This window comes from Columba livia, chromosome 1 (assembly GCF_036013475.1).
Source record: "Columba livia isolate bColLiv1 breed racing homer chromosome 1, bColLiv1.pat.W.v2, whole genome shotgun sequence".
Lineage (NCBI taxonomy): Eukaryota > Metazoa > Chordata > Aves > Columbiformes > Columbidae > Columba > Columba livia.
The window spans coordinates 75,276,118-75,296,292 of record NC_088602.1 but is presented as its reverse complement, the minus strand read 5'-3'; the positions used below and the strand labels follow the sequence as shown (position 1 = coordinate 75,296,292).

General features: G+C 45.3%; 1 protein-coding gene across 1 annotated transcript in view; it reads right to left on the bottom strand.

The window, feature by feature from the left end:
- GAP43 (growth associated protein 43) overlaps window positions 1-20,175 on the bottom strand; it is a 63,626-nt gene that overhangs the window by 23,472 nt on the left and 19,979 nt on the right. Inside the window, exon 2 of the mRNA XM_065063077.1 lies at window positions 4,895-5,513. Within this exon, the coding sequence (XP_064919149.1) occupies window positions 4,895-5,513 (619 nt within the window). The remainder of the gene's footprint in view (window positions 1-4,894; window positions 5,514-20,175) is intronic.

Here is a 20,175-nt window from a genome sequence, read left to right as displayed (position 1 = left end):
CACCTTTGAGAATGTTGCAGGTAACCTAAATTGCATTTATAGTCTTGCTTTGTTGCTGGAGTAGTACTACAGACAAGAAAATGCTGGCACACGTGCTTAGAGATGTTCCCTCTGGGACAGTCAAGGGAAGACTCCTGTATTTGCATTGCTTTCCTCAACTGCCAGGTGTAGCAGCAGAGATAAGCTCCCATGAAACAGAAATGGCAATGAGGGTGTTCTGCCTCATGCCAGCTACCCATGGGCCAAGACTAAAATTCCAGTTATACAACTGCAATTTGCTTACACAGTGCAGGCTGTACCTTCTAGCTGCTACATGACAATAGGCAGTCTCTGTTTCCAAATCTTTATACGGCCAGGGCTCCCTAGGTGCAGGAAGTATTGTCCTTCCATCAATGCGCTGACTGAACTGAAAACAAAGAACTGATTCAACTCTAAGCCATGAAAAAGGATCCATAGGGACTTGCTCCCTCTGAGGAAATGAAGAGAAGATGGTGCCTCCCAATGCTCCTTGCTTGCAGGATATAGAGCCCTGGGGGAACTGCTGGCCTGCTTACATGCAAAGCAATTGTCATCTGGCTGATTTTTCATTTCAGCTGTGAAACTGCTCCATTGTAAAGCTATTTCAGCGAGTGGGAGAAAGCATTCTTCATTTCCCAACAAAAGAAGATCCATTTGTTTCCTTAGGCACAATTTACTCTTTCACGTTTCTGGCCTTTGTTGTATTCTTACCTGACAATCTGAGAGTGCTTTTGATGTGAGAGCTAGCCAAAGTTGGAGGTGAGACTCAAAAATCTGGGAAAGTACAGAGAGAATCTAACATTGTGTGACATTCATCTCCTCTCCTCCCTTTAGGCACACAGTAGCCCATCTTCTTCTATAGTCTGCTGTGCTGGATGCTGATCTCACTTCAAAGCTGTGCTAATGTAGACTCTTTACAGTAACTTTGATGGAGACTCTCCGGATTTAAGCCAACAGAACCTAGATTAAAATAAGTCTCACCTCCTCATGCATATGTAATCTATAGATTCCCTCCTACCACTTTTGAATTTTGTCCTGTTGAGTAGGTTGGCATCTAAGGGAGCCTCTCCAAGCATTATACCAATATCAAAGAAGCAAAACTTGGATCATAACAAGAAAACCTGTAAACATAAATCTTGGCAAGGCTGTTCAGATAAGAGAACACTTTCTTGGCATACAAGTCACCCACCAAAAGACAAGATGACAACTAAGAGATTGCCCTTCTTACATCGATCCCTCATTGCCACTGAACAAAGCCCATTGACTCATTTCCTATCTGAGTTAGGTTGAATCCACCTACTTTTTCTATCTACTTTTTGATATATTGAGGATTGCTTAGAAACTACCCTGCCATGCAACTTGGAATGCCTGGGGTTTCAGATCAGCTAATAGTGGACACAGGATGGTTGTCTGGAGACATTTCCTAAGGTATTACCAACAGACAGGTAGAGTACATGGAACTGAATAACAAGGAGAGGTGAAGGCTGTCAGAGGAACTAGTGATTGGTATGAAGAACCACCCAGCCTTTCCCCTGCTCCAGAAACATTAAATATAAGCATTAAAAATCATGCACTTGTCTTAATTTGGTTAGTTATTCCTTTCCGCTCTTCCTGGCTTTTTTTTTGTGCTGCCCTTAGATGAAGGCAAAAATCTCTTCTGGATATAAATGAAATGTCATTGACTTCTGCTTGCATTTGCACCAGGGAAGATATCTACAAATAGCATGGTACAGCCATTGTAGTAAAATTCAAGGCAGATGAACATCAACGCACAAATGTAGCATGGTCGGCACGCCTCATGGTAGTAACAGCCAAGCATATAATGGCAACCAGCCAACTGATGACACTGGCTAGGAGCCAATTTGATTTATTTTTGGCAGCCTGACACCACATACTACTGTGCCAGTCTTCGATCACAGAAACAATAAGAGATGACCTTTGAAAGCCATTGGGATGACTTCTGGGAGAAGGGGACTGATGAAGCTGAAAGAGGATCTGTCCCCAGGCTGGAGGAGGACTGGAGTGGCAGATGTTTGGTAGCCCTCCCTCCTTCATGAATGACCAAGCCACTACAGCCGTGCCAGCAGTCACCAGTGCTGTGTTTACTGGGTGATGACTGGGAGAAAGGTCAGGACACAGAATATGTCTTTAAGTCTATGGAAAGAGTAAGTACCAAGAGAGAAACAGAGAGGTTTAAAGAGATGAGAAGGAGTAATAGGATGGAGACAGGAAAAAGAAAGCATAGGTTTTCTGTCAGGAAATATTTCCTGTCTATGGGAACTTTTATACTGTGATGATGCCCTTTTATGGAATGTTCTTTAGGGAGAAAGTAGTTCCTTACTATTCTGGATATTGTGCTATAGAGTGTACTGCAGAACACAACCCAGCAGCCTCAAGGAGATGGACAAGAAGGCTTATTTAATATTTTTTGCATTTGTTTCTTGAATGGCTCTGAGGGCACTTACTCAGTTGTTGGAATTTGTGAAGGCTGATATCATATCTATATTTCTTAACATTTTAAAGAGATTATCAGTTTGACTGTGGCTACACAGCTTCCATATTTGCTTTCTGCAAACATTGGTAAGCTTGAGTATTACTGCATACATATTGAGTAAGTATAAATAGATGCACATACCAGTCTTAAACACTCAGACAATCGCTGAAAACTCATTTTTAAATATATATTTGATTGTAGATTTTCCAACTTACCCCGTTGGCTAGATACTTACATAATAACAATATCATGTGCAAATGCATATTAAATAATGCATTTAAATGCCCACTTCAAATCATGTGGCCATGAATGGTTGTACACTTCAAATGATATTAAAGCCAACAAGAGCCTGGGAAGATACCTGCAAATAACATAGAATACTACATAGGAAGAAAATATTCTTTGATGACGGGTGACTCAAAACAGGTAAAATTAAGCAAATGGAATAGCCTACTACTATGAATTTCCTACCTCTATCCATTAGAGCAGATTCATCTGAGTAAAATTAGAATGTTATTTCAAAGCAGAATCACTAGTCCTGTTTAGGAAAAAGGCATCCCAAGTTTTAAATTAGAGCTAATTGGTACCCATTATCCTGTGTACAGAGGATCCCAAAACACTGATTCACTCTGTCCTATCTTTGCCATTGATGTTTATACCTTTGCCCAAGTATAAAAACAATGCAAGTACAGCATGCAACATAACAAATTAGCTTTCAGATATCACATGACATTTATTTTGCCACTCAACTTGTCAGGGAAAGTAAGTGCAAAGGGATCTAGAAATATTTACATGAAAGAAGGTAAAACTAGCAACCCTTTGTTGTGTACATTTAGTTTAGACTCACACTCTTGAAAGCCGCTCCTCTTGTCCATATCTTAAATCATAAATGTTCTGCATGAGCTTCTCTGTCCTTTTGGATGTCTGTTCTTTCCTATCTGTCCACTTTGTTGAACAGAAACAAAGTCACCTGAAGCCCTGAGTTAGCTATGAAGCTTGGAAATCTAATAAGAGAGTGGGAATTGTAATTTGTGGAACAGAAGTAGTAGACCAAATGAAATGAGAGAGAAATACCAGCAAGTGGACTCAGCAGACTGGGTGCTGAGGCTCTGTAACATTTACATCAGGCTGTTTATGAATATCAGAGTGATATGCTACCTTTTTACCCCAACAAGCTAATGAATGCAGAATGCCATGTACAACTGAATGTCTAATGAATGCAAAGGCTGGTTATGCTTGACACTGCCTCTTGATTGAATTTCATGTGGTGCCTACCTCTGATGTTATTAAAAAAAAAATAATAAAAAATTATGCTCTCTTTCTTTGATAACATAGGAAAGGTAAAGAACAAGGGCAAAAGTATCCTCGAGTCTTTGATGCATTTTCTACCCAGCTCAGTATCACAATTCAAAACCAGCTCTTCTTTATGGTTTGGAAGCACTACACCTCTGTCAAAAATGCTCGCTTTTGCCTCTCAAAACTTTTCACCTCTTCCCAGGGGAACCAGTTAAGTGGAGCTGCACTTGGTCAAGAGCAAAGAATTGAAAACATCTCCTAGAGCGACTGTTTGCATTCAACCCTCTCTTCCCTCTGCACTCACTGAACTGTCAGGGCCTTTAATCTTTCCTTTCTCTACCTGATTCTCTTACCATGTGGGGCTGACCCAGATGACATATCTAAAAGCTTCATGCAAGTATGACCATCACAGGCTACTCCAAGTACAGAGGCTAGAAGTATTGGTGTGGATGAAACCATAAGCAATGCTGACAGCAAGATGGTCCTGACTAGGATTGGATTGTACCAGGAATCTCATCCATTCACAAGCAGATGGTAAAAAGACCCCGTTTTGCTCCTTCTTGACCATTCCCACTAGCAAAGATAAGTGGTCTCCTGCACTATGAGAGCGCTTTCGTCTTCCGAGATTTTTCAGCTCAAGTTGGCAGCTTCCAGTGAGCTGGTATCAGGTCAGGCTGTTTCGTTGTCCCAGTGCAGCTGCCTGTGCTAGTGTGACTGGCAAGGTTCACCTCCCTCTTTAGCGTATGGAGAGCTCAGGGACGTCTCCCAGGCTTCTCCAAGCCTCCCAGTTGGGTGACGCTCTCCTGCTGCCATGGAAAAAGCGGTTGGATGTTGCCTCCACCTAGAGGAACAGGAGCCTTGAGAGGAGGTGCAGTACCTCCAACAGCTGCCAGGAAGCAGGGAAGAGGCTGTTACCAAGAACATGCAATTGCCCCTACCCCCAAAACCCAGCAAGGCGATTCCCTTGTTAACCCTCAGCCTAACCTCCACACAAGTTCTTGCTGGCTAGCCTCACATACGTCCCCAAGAGTCCAGAGAGGCATACACTTCTGGAGAGGCCCATTCCCCAGAGAAGCATTCACTCACCTGTCTTCTCTTCGGTTTGGCTGCTCTCCACTGTCTCCATTTGGGGTTGCGCTGTTGCCTTGGCAGTAGCATCCTCTGCAGGGGTGGTGGTGGCAGTGGTGTCAGCAGCAGGCACGTCGGCTTGTTTAGGCTCCTCTTTGTCTTGGGCTTCATCAGCCTTCAAGGACGGCGAGTTATCAGTGGAAGCTTTAGTGGCACTTTCCGTTTCGGCAGCAGCAGCGGGCTTTTCCTCCGAGGAGGCAGCAGGAGTGGCAGCCTGTGGGGCTGGCTGCTCTGAGCCCGTGTCGGCGGCTCCATCCCCTTTCTTCTCCTCTGCTGGCGCGCTGCTGTCTTTGCTGCCCTCCTCCAGCTGGGCACTGTCAGCGGCGGCTGCTTCTGTGGCGGCAGGAGCCTCGCTCTCTTTGTTCTCGGCCGCTCCACCAGCAGGGCCATCCTCTTTCTTGTCGGCAGCATCAGACTCAGATGCCGGGGCATCTCCCTTCTTCTCCCCCTTGAGCTTTTTCCTTGTTATGTGTCCGCGGAAGCTGGCCTGGATTTTGGTGGCTGCCTTATGAGCTTTATCTTCTGGTTTGATGCCATCTTGCTCGATCTTTTGGTCTCCATCCTCATTTTTTTCAACCTTTGAAGAAGAAAAAGGGAGGAAGAAAGAGAAGAAAACAGGGACATAAGTTAAGATTTCTCCAGGTGCAGCCCAGGCTCCGGTTTTATTGAGAATGCCTCACCTTCCCTTCCTGCTAACCGATGACAGCTTTCAGAGCAGCCTTTCCATTTGGTATGGGTTTGAAGCCAGGTGGCTTCAATTTCATCCTAAGGCTGGACAGACATGGGGAGTTTGTAAAAGGAATTTAAAGCACCTCATCATCTCTGTCAGCAATGCTGAGAGCACCTTGGCTGTGTGGAGAGGATTACACCAGCTGGGTTGTCTCTGTTCTCATGATTTATTTTCCCATCTATTTTGAAATATACCCTTTTTTTTTCCCTACTCATTTTCAAAACATTCTCCCAAGGGGGACTTTCACAGTCCTTCCAAATCCACCTTTGCCTTCAAGTCTTTGCTTCTTTTTAATGACACCTTGTTTCACAGGTGTGTGACTCTAATGACACAAAGTGTTTTGTCCTTTACAGCTTTTTGGCTCAGGATTGCCAATGGAGAATAGAATTTCTGCCCGCCCCACAACAGATGCGTGCTGTCAGACATGCACAGATACTCACAGGATATACTCCTCACAAATACCCTGCCTGCACACACTCCAAGCACTTTGCCTCTGCTCCCCACTCACTGTTTCAATGAAGGAATAATAGGCAGATAGACATCAGTCTTTCCAATTTCAGCAGAGTATTGTTATTTCTCTGACTATTGGGGGGAACTGAGCCTTGCAACAAAGAGCAGGCATTCCCCATGTTTTTTAGACTTAAGCCATGCATTAGAGTCTTAACGGGAACCAAAAGAGAGCCTGTACATCATGTTGGTCTGCTGCAGAGAGATAATGCTCAGCTTATAAACCCCCACTGAGTCTGCAGAACATACCATAGACTCATAGAATAGTATGGGTTGGAAGAGACCTTCAGAGGTCATCTAGTCCAACCCCCTTGCCATGAGCAGGGACATCTTCAACTAGATCAGGTTGCTCAGAGCCCTATTCACCTGGCCTTGAATGTCTCCAGGGATGGGGCATCTACCACCTCTCTGGGCAACCTGTTCTGCTGCTTTACCACCTGCATTGTAAAATATTTCTTCCTCCTGTCTAGCCCAAATCTCCCCTTTCCTTTAGCTCAAAACCATTATTTCTTGTCCTATCACAACAGGCCCTGCTAAAAAGTCTGTCCCCATCTTTCTCGTAGGCCCCTTTGAAGTACTGAAAGGCCAAAATAAGGTCTCCCTGGAGGCTTCTCTTCTCCAGGCCAAACAACCCCCACTCTCTCAGCCTGTCCTCACAGCAGAGCTGTTCCAGCCCTCTGATTATTTCTGTGGTCTCCTCTGGCCCCTCTCCAACAGGTCCCTGTCTTTCCTGTGCTGAGGACTCCAGAGCTGGATGCAGTACTCCAGATGGGGTCTCAGCCCAATAATTTAGCAGACCTTGGCCTAGTAACAGCTCAACTGCATATTGATGAAAGGACACTCTTCTATTAATATTCTCATTGGGAAGTATTCAAAAGAGCTACTCAGAAGCACAGCCACCGGCCTCTTTTCTGTCTGCACCTGGTTTCCCTCACTGGCTCAAGTCATAAAAGAAAGAAAACAATCTGGTTGAGATACATAGCAAGCATTTATTCCTGGGTGGGAAGAGAAAACCACCCCCAAGGCCATTGCAACTGAGAGGTGCCATCTGAGGAAAGGCCCAGGACCAGAACAGAAGAGAGAGGTGACAGACTATAAATACATTCAAAAAGAGAGCAGCAGGAACAAGGGAGAAGAAGTCACTGCAGCATGCACATGTGGCACTGGAAACACCGTGCCTGTGAAGAAAATTAGAAAGGACTGACCACACTGGCAGCAGTCACCAGGAAACAGACTGGAAGAGATCATTTTCATGGTATGAGACAGGGTCAGGCACATACATGTGAGCAAGGCTGTGTCAGTGAACCAAATGCTTGGCCACTGGCATGGCAAACGTGGTATCCACTATCTCCCCCTGGGTCCCCAGAGAGCACAGAATAGAATCATAGAATCAATTTGGTCAAAAGAGACTCCCAGGATCATTGAGTCCAACCATAACCTAACCCTGGCACTAAACCATGTCCCTAAGAACCTCATCTATATGTTTTTCAAACACCTCCAGCGATGGTGACTCCACCACTTCCCTGTGCAGCCTGTTTCAATGCCTGACAACCCTTTCTGCGAATAAATTTTTCCTAATATCCAATCTGAACCTTCCCTGGTGTAACTTAAGGTCATTTCCTCTCATTCTATCACTTGCTATTTGGGAGAAGAGGCCAAGACCCTCCATGCTACAACCTCCTGTCAGGTAGTTGTAGAGAGTGATAAGGTCTCCCCTCAGCCTCCTTTTCTCCAGGATCCTCCATCCTAGCACCGGTGCCCACCTGAGGTCATTCACCCGGTAAGCAGGCTTGAGCCTGAGTGGGTATGGTGGCCAAAGAATGAGCAGCCCCAAATCATCAATGAAAAGAGCCTCTCCATACAGCTGCGCAGAGTCTGTATACAGCAGAAATAAGTCTGGGATTGAGACAAGGCACCAGGATGCTTATATAGGCGGTGAGAGAAAAAGCCTGTGAACGAATATATAACTGATCTTAATACAGAGAATGCAGCACAAGGAGTTTTTGTGCTCCTGACTATGTCCAGGAACAAAATGGTTGTTGTAACTGTCACAGAGGCACAGCTGAGCAGTTACATCTACATTTCCCCAAGTGCAATAAGTGATGTGGTATGGAAAGTGAGTTTTCATGTTCATCTCAGCTTGTCAAAGGGCAGGTGATGGTTATGTGTAAAGACGGTGCAAGCATTAGCATGCTGTAACTGCTGATGCACGTCTTTTGCTTGCATAGCTACCGCTGCACTGTGTTATTCAGCATCTGGGATAAGTTTTTCCACCTATTGCAGCACAAGGGGATGGAGACAAATTTGAGGTACCTTTAAACTAGCATGTTCACAGAACAGCTGTGATTCAGCCAGGGTAGTGCAGAACTCTGCACAGGCTCATCCATCCTGCTCCTCAGGCAAGTTTTTCAGCTTGAAGTAAGACTTGTGTTGCTGTGGCAACATAACTACTAATACCTGGACTAGCTGTTCTAAGGAGAGGTTGAGTAAGCCTGCACTACACTGTAGCCACAGCAACATGAATATTGACTGGGTACTCCTTTATAGCACTGTGTAACACTTAGATGACCTAGCTTTCACTCTCTTTCCCAACTTCAAACAGCAGCAGGGCTGAGAGACTGGAAAGACAATTTAAACATAACTACAAGACCTTAAAGGTCCAGTCCCATATGCCTGATTCCTGCAAAACCATTAGTGAATGTGACAAAATTTTTCATCTCTGGACAAATATGAAAACCACTGACTGAAAGGAGATATCTCTTGCAACTGGCCTTGCTGCTCTCACATCCCACATACCTCCTGCACCAACCAGGACAGCAATTACGAAGCATGGCCTGCTGCATGCATGCCTCTCTGGCTCCAGAGGTGTTACCCTGTTACCTCGGCTATGCAGCTCTGCCAAGGCTTATCTCCTTCCCACTGCCAGCAGGAGGTCAGCGAACTGCAGGGTTGGCTCTCCTGCTATTCTGACAGATGAACTCATGGAGAGCTGTTGACTGACAGCCACCCCTGTACCTAGCAGGGAATGAGAGAGCACGTTTTCTCTCCGGGGAGGTCAGACTGAAACCTCTTATCCACACCTACCACGTTACAGAGTTAAAAGGCTCCTTTGCTATTCTGATGACATCACTGTCCTCTTATACCAGTTTGCATGACATCAGTTTGAGTCCTTGCCAGAACGCAACATTTGTAACTGCAAAACATATTTCTAACACGGTACTTTCAGCATAATTTCAGATACAAAAGATAAGAAACAAGAGGCTGCAGCAGAGGTGGAGTTTAAGGTCATGGATGAAAGAAATGTACTAATAGTCTGTCTGTGCCAACTGTGGCCCTCAGGAATCCTGTTTCTATTCAGTCCTTCCCCATTGAAGCATTCCAGGCATTTGAAATGCCTTATTCTCAGGCTACTGGCCTGCAGCTACTTCTGGGGTAGGACACGGTGTCCATATAGTATCACATGTTGTATCATGTTGTATCACAATGGGTTGGATGAAAAACAGATTGTTCAGAGGTAAACTTCTGTTCACACACACAAAAAAAAGACAAGGGCTCTTCATCTGTGGATTACGCACACAGCAGATAAGCCTTAATTAAGAAAGCTGCTCAAAAATAACCTGTATATAGTGAAGCTCCTGGAAAGCAATTTATATTCCTCAGAAGGCTAAAAGGGTGAGTCAGCCATGCCAGAATGTATTCAAAAGCATTTCAGTAAAAAACAAGAAAACTGTCTGTCTTATTTATCTGCCATGTGCATATGACATCTTGGTTGTAGTATTGTGGCTGGAATAAGGTAATTATTATTATAGTATTTGTACAGAATCTAGAGCTCCCAGCCAGGAATCAGGTTTGGTAAGGACAGGTTTCATATATTAGTATTCCATCACACACCCCCTCCATTTACACATTTATGTATAAAGTAAATCAATAGTAGTACTTAATGTTGACGTTTTCATGATATTTCAAGTGTGCATGCAATGTATTGTCATTTTACACAGAGTAAATGTCCTCTGTTTCATTTAGTGTGAGAGAAATCATAGATCCTTCAATGGCAGAAGGACTTGTAATCAGTGAGACTGGTGCACACATAGTTATATGGATGTATAAAGGGACATAGACAATTAAAAATGTCCTTTTTTTTTTTTTTATTCAGACCACACCCACATACCCAGTGAAGCCAGTGTGCAAAGCTTTGCCTTTATGAAACACACTGTTAAGCTTTTATGTCCCTAACTACACAATCCATGACATCTTCCAAACCTAGAGAGATGATCCTCTCACCATCCCCATCTGCTTGTCTGCCACACCTCCAGGTTTCTAGGACATCCCTTCCCAGGCAGTCTGTTCCTGTAAGTGAGACTTTCCTTGCTGTCACATAACTGAGAGAGCAGGAGATAAGGAATTAGTGTTTAAGACACAGGTAGGGCAGAGGTTGGTTCTCAGGTATTAGGAATGTGGAAGTCGCATGGAGCCATAACCTCTAGAAGATTTCTAATCTCTGGCCACCTTTCCATTTTCCATCTCTAAACCTGCAGCTTACAGAGGGGTCAAACTATGGCAAAGAATTAAGAAAGTCTTACTATAACCTCCAGGCCCTTCTGAATGTCCCACATGCTGGTAGGTCAGGAAAGGAGAAATGGAGAAACTAGATGTTTTTCAAATATTCCATGTGTTTGCATCCACATGCAGGCAAAGACAAAGAAAGAATGGGTCTGAGTACTTTGGTCCTTTGCTTGCTGTTTGTCCACTTGTCTCCTGTGTATCTCATTGCCTGGCCTTGGAAAAATAATCACATAGTTTTGTAATCTGGATGCTGGGATGGAGAGATCACGAAAGAACTTACTTTTCCATTAAAATGCCTTTCAATACTATATGGCCTCCTCTTTATAGCTATCCCCTTGCTGGCATTTCTCTGCCCACCAACATATAGCATATGTCATTCTCTTTAATGTTCATCCTAGGATCAGGCTGCTATACACCCAGTCATCACCCTGGTATCCTACTCCTTTCTGTCCTTAGATAGGAGCTCCTCTTTAATGTGACATGAAATCTCAGAGCCTTTTGATTCTTGATGCTGTCTCCTGGTATTTTGAAAGCCCTGTGCCACAAGTCCAGAGAAGGCATCTGTAGGACCACTGACAGTCGTCAATAATCTGCTTCACAACCCAAGGGAAATATGATACCTGATTATTAATAAAAAAAATCAACCCATATTCTCCATGTAACAATATAGGGACCTCAAGTCATTCCTTTCTCATGACACCTGCACTAAGGTGTGTGTGGAAATCTTTTGCTAGGTGAAGTAGCGGTGAACCAACTAATCACCTATGGTACTTGTGGGGTTAAGGTGCATGTCAGTCCATGCTCTAATCTTGACTAGAGCACAATGCATGTTCCTACTGATGTTATTCAAGGCCACTCAGGGCCAGACTCACAAAGAAATTTAAGCACCTGATTCCCATTGATTTCACAGGATTGAGTCACCTCAGTGCTTCTGCGGGCCTGGCTCTACATGACCTGATTTGTCTCAGAGATGGCATTTAAGGAGCAGAATGCATTTGAAAAAACAGACCAGCTGTCTCCCCAGAAGAAGGGAAGCATGGACACATGAGAGAGAGAGAGAAAAGGCTTTCACACCTTGTGAAGTGAGGAAGCAATTTAGCACAGACAACAGCTTTTTTTAACCCAGTTAAATGGTGTGAAGACACCTGGCTAGAGGATGGCACTTCTCAGCATAACTTGTCTGCAAGGCGAGGAAACAACCAGAGTTCCTTTTTTTCCCAGGATGACTATGGTGATGGTGGGTAAAACACCCTTGAGAGAGAAAAGGTTAATTCATCTCTCTGAAGGCTTATGAAGGGTAGTTCCCCAGGGTATAACTAGCAGGGTTTCAGCTCTCCAGTTTCAAATCCTCTAACAATGGAGTTTTCATCCTTTCCTCCACAAGATCCTCTCACATATAGGAAGTGTTCCCTCTTTTTTATGGCGCCTGGAATAGAATAAGCTAAGGATGGTCAGACAGACAAATGGATGTTATTCACTTGTGTACAGTGACTAAGAAGAGAAGTAGAAAATAATCTAAGCTAGACCTATTTAGATATTTTCAGTGTGCCTTTTCAGTAAATCCAGTATAGTCTCCTCACCTGTTTTGTGACTCTCTCTTCTGTTTTTCACCCTGTTTATGTTAGGCTGAATCATAGAATGTACTGAGTTGGTAGTGACCAACAAGTGCAACTCCTGACCCTGCATAGGACAACCCCACAGTTCACCTCAAGCGTCTGAGGGTGTTGTCCAGTCTCTTCTTGAACAGTGTCAGGCTTGGGGCTGTGACACCTCCCTGGGGACCCTCTTCCAGTGCTCCACCACCCTCTGGGGGAAGAAACTTTTCTTAATGTCCAACCTAAATCTCACCTGGCACATCTTCCTGACATTCCCTCAGGTTCTGTCATTGGTGAGAAAAGAGAAGAGATCAGCGCCTGCCACAACTCCTCCCCTTGTGAGGAAGCTGGAGCTGCCCTCTGTCTCCTCGTCTCCAGGCTGAACAAACCAAGTGACTTTAGCTGCTCTTCACACAGCTTCCCCTCTAAACTCTTCACCATCTTGGTAGCCCTCCTCTGGACATTCTCTAGTAGCATTATATCCTGCCTTTTGGCTGCCAGGGACACTGTTGGCTCATGTTCAACTTGCTGTCGACCAGAATCCCCAGATCCCTCTCTGTGGAGCTGCTTTCCAGCATCTCATTCCCCAATCTGTACATATAGCCAGGGTTGCTGTGTCCCAGCTGCAAAATCCAGCACTTGCCCTTGTTGAACTTCATGCCATTGGTGATCGCCCAGTTTTCCAATTTGTCTAGATCCTTCTGCAGGGTCTCTCTGCCCTGGAGAGTGTCAACCGTGGTGTCATGTACTACCTTGAAGCTTCAATAGCTCCAGTGGTTAAATGGAGAAAGGCACTCAGTACTGCTTATGCCGCCTTTGCAGGCTGGGTTAAAGAAAGAAGAGCCTTGTCCCTGAAGCTGATAAAAAGTGGTTGATGTCAGGACTCATACTCTCTCGAGCAGAGTGGCTCATGGATGTCACTGGGGAAAACGACTTGTCTTGGGTCTGATCTGGGCTCTGTGGAGCACTTTGGTGGTTGTACAGCACAGGAGGCATTCACTCATCTTTCAATTCAAAGCACCCAGAGTCTTAGAGACGAGACTGAGTTGCAGCTTGCCAAAGCAGTGCTTTTACAGTTAATATCAAGGGCATGTGTATATCCTGGGGTGTGGCTTAAGTGTGTGAGGGCACAAGGTCTACATGGACTGTGTTGAAGGCCCTGGGTGTCTGGCACGATCTACATCTATGCTCCCGGTTGGATCCTGGCATATACTGTGCTGGCAGTTGTGCCTGGTCTCCCTTGTGTCACTCCAGAAGGAGACAGCCAGCAGGCTGGAACCAAAACCAGGAAACAAAGCAGGAAAGTATCCAAGATGACTGTAAATCCACTCCCAAAGCAGTCCATGTTGAAGAAATTCAGCAAAAGGACCAGGTGAAAAACTTCCCTTGACCTATGCTTTGGTTAGAAAAGTCCATTCAAAGAATATGTGACTTCTGCTGCAGATGGTCTTAGACAAAAACACAAGCTCGGATGTCACTGGACTAAAAAGAAATTTTATCCAGGCTCAAACTATGTGGTTTGTGTGGTCCTGTTCAGGACAGTTTGGGCAAGGATGGTTGCTGCTATGTGAATTATTTTAAAGTTAACACCTTCAGACTCTGAATCTTATGGTCTGCTGACTACAAGCAGGTAATGAAACCCTGAATTATCAATCTCTTAACCTCCTCACCTTTTTTATCTCTTTTTTTTTCTTGCTTGTTTTAGTTTTGGACTACACCAAATTTTTCAGGGAATTGTTATTAACCTCTGGTGTCTCAGAGTGCCTGCTCCCATGAGGGCTGGATATATTTGCTTCTGCTCTAGCTGCAGCCAAGGGCCAGACGCTATAATTTACAGCTCAGACTTGCTTCGCTGAGATCTAGTGTGGGCAGCTGCTGAGCCTCCCCAGAGTCCAGGGTTATGTAGGGTCTCTAGAGCCACTTCCACAAGAAGCAGCTTCTTCCTGCAGCTTCTACCCCATTCCATCCATGGCAAAACAGGGCTGCACCAAGCTCCGGTGATCCAGCTTCCTCCTGATCTGAGTAAATCACAGGCAGGGATATTACAAGCCTTTCCACTGCTGGTCTCTGTGGTTACCTTGACCTTTCTTGGTTCCACCTAGAAATTGTGAGGAATTTTGTGCTGGGACCATCAGTCCATGGGCAACTAGATTGAGGCCCTGTCACTATCTCAGCACCTGATTGTGCTTCTTGCTGGTTTGCCCAGGGTTTTTGCAGCCAGCAGAATAACAATGAAAGGCTCAAGCCTGAAGTTCATCTGGTCTCTGAACCTTCTCTTTAACCCGCCTGTTAACTTTGAATCTCCTCTGGCACCTCCTTCTGGCAGTGACTGCCACCAACACTATGAAATCTCTCAACCTAGTGATGGGAAAGTGCTAAGCATCAAGTAGCTCCCTCCCTGCTTGATGGTAAGCTCAGGGCTGTATTAGTTCTGTTATTTTTATTATTATTGTTTTAGTTTATGTCACTGGAAGTGGGGGCAATTGTCTTCTGAGAAAGCGTTTGCAAGTTCATTAAAGTCAAACAAACATCCCCAGCAATCAGGGAAAGCAAGGCATGGACTAATTGCCAACACCTTGGGAAGCTGCTTAGAGGATGGGCTCTGCTATTGCAGCAGTGACCTTCCCCTCCAGCGCAGCCCCAGGCTTTGCCACTTGCAGGGGTGGGCAGGGAAGGAGGGTAGGTGTGGGGCTGGAACCCACGGTGGGTAGAAGGGGCACTGTGAGGAGCTGGGCTGGTAAGGCAGAAGGCTAGTGGAGGGAGAAGAACTCAAGCAGAGAAGGAAAAGAATGAGAGCAGGGGAGAGGGAAGAACAAAGGAACCAAATGGAGAGGAGAAAAGGAAAGGTGGTGGGAGAGGTAAAACCTGTTCAGTGCCAAGGCACTGAATGGAAAAAAGGCAAACAAGAGCCTCAACGACAGAAATGTGGCACAGAGGAAGGGAGACTGCAAGGAAGGCAGTGAGAAAATCACTGATCCACATCCGAAGGACATGACAGCGGGAAATACCAAGAAAAAACAGGCAGATAAATAGCTGAGCAGGGTCTCCTGGAGCAGATCTGCATGACTGAGTGTGACACAGCTGAAAGAGTTGTTGGCAATGCTCTCTCTGGCCCAAACCACCTTACTGCACAACCCTGGCTGTAATTTCCATAAGCACTGGGCTAGCAGTGGTCCCAAGCACTCTGTGTCAGCCTCTTGACAGTGTCCTGCTGGGGAGCTGGCCCTGTCAGTAAGCAGGCTGATTTGGACATGGGTGAATTCATGTGTGACAGTGCTGGCCTGAGTGTTTCCTGCTCCTTCCCCATCCTGTACAGTGGAGGTGGGAAGTGAGATGGAGCAGCTTCCCCAAGGCAGCAGGGAGATATGAGGGAGGAAATCCAGGTGGGGAATAAAGGTTGTTCAGTCCTTTGCTTGTAGCTCTATGTCACCCCGCTTGTAAAATGTAAGATGTGATGATGCTTACTCTGCCCTTGAAACATGCAGTTTTGCTGTGGTGCTGCAGGGGAGGGAAGTTGCTCTCACAAATATCCTATTCAATCATCACAGACCATCCCATCAGCCATGCTCATTCAGCTAAGGCTTCAATGAAGAAAACACTTCGGCTGTGCACCAGCCTCCTCTGTCTTCCTACACTGCCCTACAATGGACTTCAGCTCCACAGAGCATCTGGACAGTGATGTTTCTACAGTACCCCACTGCTTTACACCTTGTACCTGCACAAAGAAGAAAAGGTCTCTTTCCTCTTGCACTGCAGCTACTACTCTGTAGCTGTTACCTCTGTCCACAGAGTTGACAGCAGTTGGACTTCAGGGGGGAGAGGGGTGTGTATCCCACCAGAAGTGACAGGGTGACATGAAAAAGGTAGCCACCTGGATTCTTGATCAGGATCTCACAAGCACAGTGAAGTCCATACTGCCTTTCTTATGGTTCACCATCCTTCTGGTCTGAGCTTTGTCTTTTGTTTTTCTAACCTCCTGAAAGAGAGCCTAACCCACAGCACCACCCTTAGCCAACAGCTTCCCCATTCCCCAAGGAGCAGAGTACAATCTTTTAAATTGCCAGAGCTGCCCCCAGCAAAACACAAGTAACCTGAGTTGCAGGTCTAAAACAGCTCCGCCTAAGATAGCCTCTCTCATGACCTCTTCAGCTTTTATTCAAGAAAGACCAATCCCACATCCTCACTGCAGAGCTGAACTGTGTGTGTACCAGGATCTTGTTTGTATTCCCAAAGAGCAGGAATCCATAGCAAAGGCTTCTGCACAGACTCCATCTCCTCACTGGGACAGCTGGCTTTTTCTCAGTTTCTGGTTCTGATGGGTTCAATGGGTCTCAGTGGCATGGCCTCTCCTTACCAGCCAGGATTGGCTCTGCTTCTTGCTCCATGGGATTGCCTGACCTTGCTAACACCAGCTCCAGCTCCACTAGGACAGGGTGTCAGCCTCACTGCTGGAGGCAGGGAATGATAGTGTTGAGTACTGGCTCTAATCTTCATGGAAGCTTGGTTTATTGATTTGTGTTGTGAATCTTCATGCCCAGATCAGAGATTGCCCTCATGTGTTCACATGCACATTTTCCTCTGGCTTGCCCTGGCCATTCTCTCCACCCACCTTCACTGGTACTGATCTTCTGCAAGGTGGCTGATAGGGCTGTCATGACACAGAATGTGTATGAACTCAGCATGAGCAATGGGCAAGACATGGACCTCTCTTATGGATCTGAATTCTTCACAGCAACAGCATGTATTGGATGCCAGAGACCTTATAAACCTCCTGTGAAATCACTCCCAGCCAACATTTTTTTCTCATTTCTTTTATATGCTTAAAATGAAGCAGAGAAAGGGGAGAGATCCTCCGTCTCCTCCCTCCTTAGTCACTACTTCAGGTGAGAATGGGAAGAGCTAAAGTTACTGTTAACAAATATAGGAGACAGGTCACTGGTCCCCCTATGAGCTCTTAGAAACCGCTGACTTACAGCAAAATTTGAGAAGACCTAGACCATCTCTCTCTATTTCTCCTATCTCAAAGTTTATACAGCTTATTAACAAACAGCTATACTGAAATTTTACTGGAAGTTCTATGCCAAATGCAATCTTGGATGGTGGGAGTGTAATTTGATTGATTTCAATGATATTTTCACTAGTGATAATTTTTACAGGACCTCTGTGGTCTGCTGCTCCAACCAACTTGCAAGAGGAGACATTTTTATGTTCTAGGAGGACTCTGAACCTAAGTGAATTACTATTTGTAGTGTTGCGAGAGCATAAAATGCACGTCATTGTCGCAAGGTAAAGCCTTTTGCAGTATTTAAGCTGTGGTCTTACCTATTCCCTCCTGTCAGTGCAGGATGAGAACATCCTGAAAGAAGGCATAAGTGTCTGTCAGAACCTCAAAATGTCTCCAGAGCTGACCTGTATGACACAGCTTCTTTCACCCAGGAACCTTGGTTTGACTGCCTAAGACCATGCTCAGTTTATGTAACTTCAGTGCTTTCTAGGGTCTGTAAAACTGACGAATCAGGCCTGTGATTGCAGCCGTCACTCCTGAGCGGCACAGTGCTGAAGGCATAATGTTGTGCCATACCCCTCTCCCATCCTTCAGATAGAGCTGGCACCAGAGAACAGACATGGCTTTGACTGGGAAGATCCTTTGGGGGCACAGGCAGCTGAACACAAGATACAGTAGCCTCAGGGCTTAATCACTTATTCTAGAGACTGGCACTAAGTTATGGGAAATGCACATGTGGCTTAGAGCCATTTTGTTTCCTACTTTGCTCCTCTACTGTATACAGCCCTATTGAAAAAGGCGGAGGAGGAGGCAAGCCTGCAGTGCATGCTGTGATAAACCCTTTGTGGGCACTGTTAAGTTAGTGCTGTAAAGACCTCCAGCCAAAAGGAACATGTTGAATAGGTGTGCTAGGGGAAAAAAAAAGCCACAAGTGTTTAGATTCACCACTTTTAAGGGGTAGTATATCACAGCCACATTTAAGTTGTCACCCGGAACTTCTCCTAAGTTTCCTGCTGTAGGAGATCTATTCTTTCTTTCATTTTTTTTTACTCTCTGGGCTTCCCATCTTCAAGCTGTTATTAAAAAAGGGCTTCGATAAGCTTTAAACAGGTTGGTCCTAAAGTCTCCCGGCTTTTTTCCATTCTTCATTCAGGAATCATGGCAGTAGCCTCAAAGCACTGGGCATTGTGAAGTGTTTTCCCCAGGCACACAGTTAAGTTCATTCTGTATCTGGTGCATCTGTAGCACAACCATACTGTACATCCAGGCACACCTGGAGCCCACTCGGTGGAGGGCTTTACTCAGCAGCCCACCTGGCAGGGTAGCTGAGGGAAAAGGGACCCCTGGCAAGGATGAGGAGACGGCTGGACAGGTTGGGCACACAAAGCTCCTTCCACTCCTTTCTGCTCCACTGCAGATGTGATATGGAAAGTGAGTTTTCTTCCTGAGAAGGACTTGTGAGGTTTTGGAATAGAAACATTCTTCCCTCTGGAACCCATGAAAAGCCAGGCAGAAAGCATTGGGAAGTGTGCACAGAGAGAGGATCTAGTGCCAGAAAATGAGCAGTTTCCTCTTCTGTTAGCAAGGGCCAGTTGTCACTGCACAGATTTGTCACACACTGAAGAGCAAATAATCAGAAATCTCTGTGGTGCTCTAGGCTCTCCCTGTGCACTGCAGCAGGGCAGATCTTCTTCATCTTTAACCCACCCTGAAAGAGCAATGGTTTTTACCAGTTTTTGGACAATTCACCCAAAGATGATTCTCTGGGTTTCTCTGGCAGTTTATTCCTTTGGTGGACTAAGGAGTTCCTCCCAGAGTTTCAGCCGGCCCCCTGCATCTTGTCCATGTTGAGAATAGCTTTCCACTTTCTTAGCAACATTCTTTCACATATCAATAGCTCTCATCTGTCATACCACCCTTTTTTGCCAGATCACTCTTCCTAGCCTTCAGCTCTACTCAGAGATCTTACTTTGGTTACTGAATTCACATTTGTTCTGCTGAGAAATTAGTAAAACGTCTCCCCAGCTTTAATGAATAATGAAACACTATACTCATGAAAATAATAATTAGCAATATAGCTAAAAATAAATCAATGTGTGGATGAGACTCTCAAAGGCAGTAGGAAAAGCTGCAACCATGAACGTACTGCTGAAAATAGCTAAGCACATAGGGGAAAAAAAAAAAAGCTTAGGAGAACAATGATAGCAATCCATGTAGATTGTTAAACACAGTCCTGAGTCTGATGGCTCCGTTTCCTGTCAGCCTCACCCAAATGCTATGCAGCACATTTAGGAGTTTTCTAAACATGTCAAGAAGCTGGGTGGCTGGAGCAGGCTAGGACAAGTATGATGGAGTGGAAGAATGTCAAACAGTTTTCAGAGGTTCTCCAAGTGTTTCCATCTGGGCTCCTGTTGTCCTAATGTTGAGCCTCCAGATGAAGGAAGAGGTGCCCACTGTGAGAAGAGTCAAATCACAGAATCACATGATGTTAGGGATTGGAAGGCTGAGGGAGCTGCGTCTCTTTAGCTTGGAGAAGAGGAGACTGAGGGGTGACCTCATTAATGTTTACAGATATATAAAGGGTGAGTGTCACGAGGTTGGAGCCAGGCTCTTCTTGGTGACAACCAATGATAGGACAAGGGGTAATGGGTTCAAACTGGAACACAAAAGGTTCCACTTAAATTTGAGAAGAAACTTCTTCTCAGTGAGGGTGACAGAACACTGGAACAGGCTGCCCAGGGAGATTGTGGAGTCTCCTACTCTGGAGACATTCAAAACCCACCTGGACACCTTCCTGTGAAACCCCATCTACGTGTTCCTGCTCCGACACGGGGATTGG